Raw genomic sequence first — 9,839 nt, forward strand, 5'->3', positions numbered from 1 at the left:
AGGTCTTAAATACTTCACAATAATTGTGGTCTATACAGATGCAGTATTTAGTTTGAGGCTGCCTTCTGCTGGCTGGTCAGTTTAAAGATAAAAAACTATTAAGAAGAAAGAACAGGATTTTACCATAGGTAGTATACTGTTAACATAGTGAAACTATTCCCAACTACAAGTAGTATGTAGTCAACATAGTGAAAAATATGCCTATCAAACAACCTGCCTACAGATAATCTTTGATTTACAGTAGACCTATCTTGGGATTAATTATGACCTGGATTCAAAGTTCCAACATTTACCTCTTCCCTCAGCCACACAACCAAACTTCCGGCATTTAGTAACATGGCTGCGTTCATGGTTGTTCGTTGTATCCCACGGAAATGTGACTGCATTTTATAACAGTTTTGCCAAAAACCAACACTTATTTCCAATTTTTGGTAAAACCGCACCCATAACAAACCATCAGTTCTCTTAGCAATCATGCTGATCCAATTAACAACTGCTGCAAAAAAAGTTGGTCATATGACTGACCCATTTTATGACCATGATAGGCAGATTCAATTACAATTGTAAGTTGAGGACTACCTGAATAACAACCTGACCACATTTATAAATTTGGATCCTATTTTTTTTTAGACTGAAATCACCATCATTAGACATTATATGTAATATTAGGAGTCATTTTTAAGAAAAATACCCTCGATATTGTTATAGGAGGTGGGAGAAAAGAACCTACATCAAGAGTCTTAGTATGTCAAGATTCCAGTTTGCTTTTGTAATTACTACTTTGCCTGGAATTACCATTTCTTCTGTTTGCATAGAAGTTTACTTCTCAATATTTACTGCTGAGAACACAAGCAGGAGGAAGTCATTATGCTCATTGCTCACTTTTTGGCTTCTCAGAAAACATCTGATTGGCCACTGTGGAAATACAAGTTTGAATGGGTGGGACTTTAGGCTGAGTTAGCAAAGTTTTTTTCTGATATTTGATTTCCCTCATACCTTTGGTCTGCTATCACAAGTGGAAGTTCAGATACACCACAGAGCAACAGAGGATAGTTTATATATTTTATTTATTTACATTTATTTATACCCCACCTTTATTATTTTGATATGTAACTGAAGCTGGTAAACATATCTAATACTACTTCCCCTTATTTTCCACACAATAACAATCCTGTGTGGGTTGGTTGGGCTGAGAGAGTAACTGGTCCAAAGTCATCCAGTTGGCTTTCATGACTAAGGCAGGACTAGAACTCACAGTCTTCTGGTGATTTGTCCAAAGTCACCTAGCTAGCTTTCAGGCCTAAGGTGGGACTAGAACTCACCCTCTCCTGATTTCTAGGCTGGTGCCTTAACTACTAGATCAAACCGGCAGATGAGCTTTGATCCAAGATAAGTTATTAAATCTGGCTGATAAAACACCTAAGATTCCAGGCCAATGTTATCTAATATTAAGACTACATTTCTCTCTCTGTCTTCCTTTAAAAGTTTTTTTCTATTGTCTTTTTTTTCCAAGAAAAAAAAATCATCAAGCACATTTCTTTTTTTTAAAAAAAAAGATAACAACCCCAGCTAGGAACTGAAGGCTTAGTTCATTCTGTGAGCATCTCAGAGGCCCTCTTATGTGAACATATGGTCTTACGTCTCAAAAGAGAATCTCAAAGGTTTGGCAGCGTCTATGAAAATGGAAAGTTTGTAGTCCTATTAAAACTTTTTAAGAAGCAGGGAGGGAAAGCGGGTTGGATCAGGAAGGTGGGGGGAAGCTTAGAAATACAAACAAGACTAGTCCTTCAGCCAAGTTCTTGGGCTTCAGCCTCCACAGCTGCATTACCTCACTCAAGGCAAAAGCTTTGTCTTTAAAGCCTTGGTTGATACTGTTCGCTTAAAAATGAATTAGACCAGGCCAACTCCCCAATTCTAAAAGTGCAAGGTTTAGGCGGGGATTATCTGTCAGCTGGGCTATATCTGGTAGACATCTCCACCCATGTATTACCCCCTAAAAATGAATTGGGTGGTGATGTTGGGGAAAAGCCTATCCCCCAAACTATATTTCACTCATGCAAGTTACTTGTATTAATCACCAGTGCATTTGTATTCTTGATACCCTCTTACATGTACAGAGATGTGGACAGATTCTCTGCATTATCTTTTTTTTGGGTGACCCACAAGAGCCGTTAAGATTTTTAACTTAATAGCGGGAACCGTGAAAGGTTGGACAATGAGTAGAACACTCAGTTACAGCAAACTGGTTGAAGAGAACTGGCCACTGCATGAAGGAATCTGAGCTGTGATTGGTTGCTCAGTGAAAAGGGGGAGTTTCCTTGTTTCCCGCCTTTTTCCTCTGTGTGCTTTTACCTCATGATATTCCTGCTGTGTTGATTTACCTGATGATACTCCTGTTTGCCTGACTATCTAGTTTCATGTGTATATAGTTATAAAATATATTTATTTATATAAAACTACAAGTCCATATCAGGGTCTCTGACTCCATTTGGACACTGGCTATAAAATTCCCTGATAAGCCGGCCCTATTGCTGGGCAAAATGAGGTGGTCACTGCCAGCAGAGGTGTTATGGGGCAGCAAAAGAGAGAAAACTGGGTACTCATCATCCTGAAAGCCATGGACCCATTGTTAGTGTCCAAGAAAAACACAGTTGCTCATCTAGATGATTCTTCTGCAAGGGATGAAGAGGAGAGCAGCAAAATGAGTGGGGATTTCAGCTGCTCACACTCAACACCCTGGCCATGGGAAGCAAGATTATTGGGTTAGTCAGGGAGGACAGGTACTAGAAATCCAGAAGAAAGTGGGTTGAAGCAAAACATTGAGTTGAGTTATAGCCACATCTGGCCATTAATAAATACAGAAATGAAATGACAGAATTTTAGAGATCATTCAAGCCCCTTTGTAATGCAGAAATCCAAATTAAAGCAGCCCAGAGAGATGGCAGCAGAACATCCAGGAGAAGGATGGACCTCCACCTTTCTTAACCATTATCTCTAATTTTAAACTGTTCTTACTATTAGGTCACACCAACTTGAAATTTGGCAGTAACTCCATAATTTAGAATTCAGATATAATTTCAATTTTATTTTATTATTTTACATGTGATGTTTTCTCCCCATGAGTCACTAGGTTTCATCTAATTTTAATGATTTGATCATGATGAATCACAGGCATTGAGGCCCTATTAGGAAAGTAGAAGCAGTGTTTGCTTGGCTTGAAAACATTATATTCTCTCATTTTTTTTCAACATCTGAAACTTTTGAGCACCTTCATTTGTGTATTGAAAGTTTATCCAATGTTCTTCCAAAGGAAGAAGGCTGATTTTAACAACTGATTTTAATTTTGAGTTTAATCATACTGATTTAATTAGCATGTCCAATATTCTGCATATTCTTTTAATTATTTTAAGTTGCCTTAAGTTGCCTTCAGTTCCTCAATGGATTCTCTCAAAATATTGAAGGTCTGGCTTGCTCTGAAATTAAGAATATTTTTCTCCCTTTTCTTTATTCTGCCTTGATTTTTGAAATGTCCCTTTTTGTATGAAATTCCTCCTTTATAAATTTGAACACCAATGGAGTCTGTTGAGTATGCTGGAAGCAGCACATGAAGTAGATGATTGTCAGGGATGCCTCAGATCTATAGAAGAGATGAGGTATTGTTAAGGGGTGCAAGAAAATTCTTGAGCTTGAAACAGGCCCTCTGATGTTCAACCAAAATGCTCAAGTTAATCCTTCCTGAATCTGAAGCAACTGTTTTGATTTTAAGCTCAGAATTGAATTCAAAACTTTAAATTCAAAAGTGTTTTGTGCAATTCAAGGGCTGGACATAGAAGAGATAAGAGTAATCCCATTTACACTATACTGATATGCGCATAGATCCTCCAGAAAACCATGGAATAAAGTCAAAATTGCAACAGTTCAGAGAATGTGTTCACAAACCTGCTTGCTTACTGAATTAACCCATTCTCTCAGTTTACACAGTACTGTAAACCATAAACCAGCCAGAGAGGTTGGGTTTACATAGCACTTTAACACACACATACCTCCAGCAAGATTAAAAATAAACCAAATTTCACATAGCCACTAAATCTTTTTTTAAAACCAAGCGATGCAAAGTGTGCTGTATATACAACACAAATACTAGTTGTATTCACAACAACCGTGCTCAAAAGAGCTATCTATTTCACATTTTAAGAAGTATAAAAATATAACCCCTTCCCAGTCCATTGGAAACATGACCATATAATCAGGAAATAAAATAACATGCACTCTAAACATAAGAGTGAAACAGACTTTTATTAATGTTTAGAAGTGTGGAGCCCCATGAATTGCGAGTTCAAAGAGAGCTGGATGGTGGAATCCAAGGTATATATTTCACATAAATAGCTAAACCTTCTGTGAGCAAAAAGGGCTATCACATTTCTTCCCAGATCCTCTGCCAATTTTTTTTGAAGCATCTGTAAGTTCAGTCATCATTCATTCTCCCTTAGGACAGTGGGAAACATTTGAACTGGGGCACCAAATGCAATCCTCTCTCTCTCTCTCTCTCTCTCTCTCTCTCTCTCTCTCTCTCTCTCTCTCTCTCTCTCTCTCTCTCTCTCTCTTTCTCTCTCTTTCTCTCTCTCTCTCTTTCTCTCTCTCTCTCTCAAGATCAGGAACAGTGCAAAGCACCCACCAATTTGAGTTTCTTTATCCTGTTCTATATAAGATATAGGATGAGATAAGATAAGACGATAAGATAAGACAAGACAAGATAAGATAATCTTTATTCACCAAAGAAAGAAAGAAAAATTCACTCTAGAGAAGAACCACTACATATACTTTGGCCAACGGATCTCAGTGGAAGGTGATACAATAAAGGAAATTGAATGAAGTGTTAAATGTGATTGGCAGGCATTTGCCAGGCTAAGCATAATTTTCAAGAACAAACTCCCCCTATGCCTGAAGGGAAAAGTTTTTGATCGGTGTATGCTACCTGCTTTAACATATGCCAGTGAAACGTGGACACTAACCTCACAATCAATACAAAAGCTAGGAGTGGTCCAAAGAGCCATGGAAAGATGCATACTCGGCATTACAAGCCAAGATAGAAAGATTTGCACATGGATTAGAGAACAAACAAAAGTATACAATATCATCAAGAGAGTAAAAGAATTGAAATGGAAATGGGATGGTCACCTCGCAAGAAGAACTGATGGCAGGTGGACCCAGGCAGTCATAGAATGGATCCCACTTGATAAAAAGCGTCCAACAAAATGGATCGACAACATCAGCAAGTATTGTGGGCCCAATTGGCAAAACAAAGCTCAGGACTATATTGGTTGGAAAACATGCAGAAGAGACCTTCATCCTGCAGTAGATGGATAATGGCTAAAATGACAAGGATGATGATGAGACCTTAACATACAGTCATCCATTTAGTGATCTTTCAAAGTTACAACGGCACTTGCGATCATTTTTCATACTTACAACCATTGCAGCATCCCCATGGTCATGTGATCAAAATTCAGATGCTTGGCAACTGGTTCATATTTATAACTTGCAGTGTCTCAGGTCATGTGAACACCTTTTGTGTCCTTCTGACAAGCAAAGTCAATGGGAAAGAATAATAACAGAATAATAGAGTAACAGAGTTGGAAGGGAACTGTCATATAGTCCAACCCTCTGCTCAAGCAGGAAACCCTATACCATTTCAGACAAATGGCTGTCCAGTCTCTTCTTAAAAGCCTCCAGTGATGAAGCACCCACAACTTCTGGAGGCAAGTTGTTCCAATGATTAATTGTTTTCACTGTCAGGAAATTCCTCCTTAGTTCTAGGTTGCTTCTCTCCTTGATTAGTTTCCATCCATTGCTTCTTGTCCTGTCCACTATCTTCACAACTGCAATGATTCACTTAATAATGGTGGCAAAAAATGGGGCAAAACTCACTTAACAATTATCTCTCTTAGCAACAAAAATTTTGGTCTCAGTTGTGACTATCTGTAATGAATTATAGCTCATTGAAGTGATATGCCCACTACTTTGTGTTTAACATTGCTTGCAAAGAACAAGCAATATAATTTCCATTGGGTGGGTTTTTAGAGATCCAAATTAAGTGCAAAAAAACCAACTGAACTTTCAGGGGGATGGGATAGCAGACTATATTCTCCTTATAAAGCAAGCACCCTGCAGAAATTTGTTTCTTCAAATTTACCATCAATTTCATAAGTCTCTTTGGCCAATATTCTAAAGGCACTCTGGTACATTTTACATTGTGGTATACCTATTCTGCATTTCCAATTCATTGCTAAACAATTGCTAAGTCACAGTATTGGATTTAAGCATTATGAGATTTCTCGGGAAATCCAATGAAAAAAATATCAACAACAGGCAAGCATTATTATTTAACTATGTAATTGTTTATAGTTCTATTTTTCAACAAACCTACCCTGGTCTCTTTCTTAATTTTTTCTTTTTCTTTTATGCATAGGTATGCGATTCAGACACGATGCTCGATCCAGCGTCTTCGGTGGAAATGGTGAAGGTTTTAGAAGAAGATCCGATGGTTGGTGGTGTTGGAGGAGATGTACAGGTGAATATAGTAATTGTTCTGACTTTAATTTTTGTTTTTTGGGTGCTTTCATGTATGTCTTGACTTTTCATGACTGCTTGGACAAGTCTCTGCAGTTTACTTCACAAGATTTCAGAACTGGTTTTTCCAGGCCTCTTTCCTATGTCAGAGTGACTGGCCCAATGACCCCCAGCTGGTTTTATGAGATTAGAACTAGTGGGCAGGCTCCATTATGATCATAAACCAAGGACTACCTGTCCATCAGAAAAAGGTGACATATAAATCTGTCGAATACATATTAAATACTAAGACAGTGGTTATTGGTCTGATGAATTACTGAAGATTGGATTTGAACTCTCTCAGTCAGAATAATGACAAAAAGTAAAGCAAAGCAAAGAAATTTATCCAAACTAAAATATTGGGTCTTTGAAACTCTTGGCTTAATTTACTACTAGAGCAGCAAAAGCAATAACAATTTTTGGGACATCCTAAGATCTTGAGAAATGTTATTGTGCAGAGGTTATTCTTACGCATATAAGAGCTGGTGGATGTAAACAATAAATAGGGAACCTTCCATATTACAACATTAAAAAAACATTGACAGTTTTATGTCAAGGATATCCTTGTTGTCTTTATCTCAGGAACTAATTTTTAACCTTCTCTTGCAGATTTTGAACAAGTACGATTCATGGATCTCCTTTCTCAGCAGTGTCAGGTACTGGATGGCATTTAATATTGAACGAGCGTGCCAGTCCTACTTTGGCTGTGTACAGTGTATCAGTGGACCCTTAGGGATGTACAGAAACTCCTTACTCCATGAATTCGTGGAAGATTGGTATAATCAAGAATTCATGGGATCTCAGTGTAGCTTTGGAGATGATCGACATCTCACCAACAGAGTCCTGAGCCTGGGCTATGCGACAAAGTACACCGCTCGATCAAAGTGCCTTACGGAAACGCCCATTGAATATCTCAGATGGTTGAACCAGCAGACCCGTTGGAGTAAGTCCTATTTCCGTGAATGGCTGTACAACGCCATGTGGTTCCACAAGCATCACTTGTGGATGACCTACGAGGCAGTCATCACAGGGTTCTTTCCGTTTTTTCTCATTGCCACTGTTATACAACTTTTTTACCGGGGGAAACTGTGGAACATCCTTCTCTTCTTGTTGACTGTTCAACTTGTTGGCCTCATCAAGTCTTCCTTTGCGAGCTGCCTTAGAGGGAACATCGTTATGGTGTTTATGTCCCTTTACTCAGTGTTGTACATGTCAAGTTTACTTCCAGCCAAGATGTTTGCAATAGCCACCATAAACAAGGCAGGATGGGGCACATCCGGCCGAAAAACTATTGTGGTCAATTTCATAGGACTCATCCCCGTGTCCGTTTGGTTTACAATCCTTCTAGGCGGGGTTATTTTCACCATATACAAGGAATCTAGAAAGCCATTTTCTGAATCAAAACAGACAGTGCTGATCATTGGCACAATACTTTACGCCTGCTACTGGGTAATGCTTTTGACTTTATATTTAGCTCTTATCACTAAATGTGGCCGGCGGAAGAAGGAACAACAATACGATATGGTGCTTGATGTGTGATTTCACCAGCATGGACATTTTATTGTTGTTGTTGTTGTTTCATTTTTGCTGCCCTTAGCAAAGTTTCCCCCCCCCCCCAAGGGACATGAAAATAAACCTTTTCAGAGTTGGTGGCACTGAATTTGACATCGCTAAGGGAAAAGGATTATTGCTGCTTGGAATTGAACATTAACGAAGCATGCCAAAGCAAAAGAAAAAAACCACAAAAAATAAAATAAAAATGTGATTGTGCCTTTTTTCGGTAGGGGAGGAGGATAAAAATCATGGATTCAACCCATTCCTGTGGGTGGTCTCTGAAAATGCACTTTCTTCTATCATGCGTATGTCCGAAAGTGTTAATGTCCTATATACCTCATTAGTCACCCTGATATGGACAGACACAGAAGAAAGAGAGTTTTGGAGACACAGGCAAAGGATTTGATGACCCTTGCAACCATAATTTATAAACTTCTTTGCATTGTTCTGTGATATTTTTTTTTAGAATGATGTGACACGTGTGTGTGTGTGTGTATGTGTGTGTGTGAAACTGCCAAATGCAATTCCAAAGTCATTTTTTATAAGAGTGGATGACCCAGTTGTATTTTTATATCATTGTAATAATTTGTCTTTGTTTACCTTTTACACCATTGTTTTTAAAAAAGCTCGTATTTTATATTACTGCCAAAAATCTTTTCTTCCCATCCCACTTACAGCCCCTTTTCTAAATAGGTGTTGAAGAATTGTTACTTTAAAATAAAAGGTTTAAAAACAAAAACACCCTCGCCCACAATGTGAAAATGGATGCTCTGTGTTTTTTTAAGAATAAAACTTAATTTCTGTATTTTTCAATGGATGGATGGCTATTTCTATTACAGTATATATATAAACATGTGCGTTGCTTTAATTTTATTTGGAAAAAGCAAATTGTCAGTTTATGGGGATAGAAAAACGGTGAGAGAAACTTCTAAAAAGGTCTTCTACAGCAGCCCATCAAGTGTTATTTTTCATAAGAATCTCATCCCTTGCTCTCTGTTCAATGAGCATGGGTCAAACCAGTCCATCTGATGATAGTGCATCACACTGCTGCAAGCCCCGCCCCTTCTGTAGATGCATCATGACATCACCTGCATGTACAAAAGGGGCGGGGCTTATATTGCAACAGTTCTTTCATTATTTGGTAAAAACAGCCAGAACTGTAGCTCTCCATGTCTATTTTCCCAGTTTCCTTCCAATAATTCTATTATTTGTTACACCTGCAGAGTGCTCCCCCTAATTCTGGGAATACTTTTCTCCAAGTGATTATGCACAACTCTTTGTATTCAGTGTCGGTTGTACTGAAGGACATTCTGCCCCATTAAGGCCAAAGGGATAGATATGTGCAATTGTTTCCCCCTCCCAGACATAACAGAATAACAGAGTTGGAAGGGACCTTGGAGGTCATCTAGTCCAATCCCCTGCTCAGGCAGGAAACCCTATACCATTTCAGACAAATGGCTGTCCAGTCTCTTCTTAAAAACTTCCAGTGTTGGAGCATTCACCGTTTCTGGAGGCAGGTTGTTCCACTGGTTAATTGTTCTAACTGTCAGGAAATTTCTCCTTAGTTCTAGGTTGCTTCTCTCCTTGGTTAGTTTCCATCCATTGCTTCTTATCCTGCCTTCAGTATATATTCAGAATATATTTCCTGAAAGATGAATAAATATATTCAGAATATA

The 9,839-nt window shown here is 38.4% G+C and overlaps 1 protein-coding gene across 1 annotated transcript in view; it reads left to right on the plus strand.

Annotated features, from left to right (window-relative positions):
* HAS2 (hyaluronan synthase 2) overlaps positions 1-8,882 on the plus strand; it is an 11,581-nt gene extending 2,699 nt beyond the window's left edge. The window contains exons 2-3 of the mRNA XM_015824080.1: positions 6,470-6,571; positions 7,219-8,882. Coding sequence (XP_015679566.1) covers positions 6,470-6,571; positions 7,219-8,148 — 1,032 coding nt within the window. The 3' untranslated portion in view covers positions 8,149-8,882. The remainder of the gene's footprint in view (positions 1-6,469; positions 6,572-7,218) is intronic.
* The last annotated feature ends 957 nt before the right edge of the window (positions 8,883-9,839 follow it).

Source organism: Protobothrops mucrosquamatus, unplaced genomic scaffold (assembly GCF_001527695.2).
Source record: "Protobothrops mucrosquamatus isolate PMUCROS unplaced genomic scaffold, P.Mucros_1.0 scaffold2107, whole genome shotgun sequence".
NCBI lineage: Eukaryota > Metazoa > Chordata > Lepidosauria > Squamata > Viperidae > Protobothrops > Protobothrops mucrosquamatus.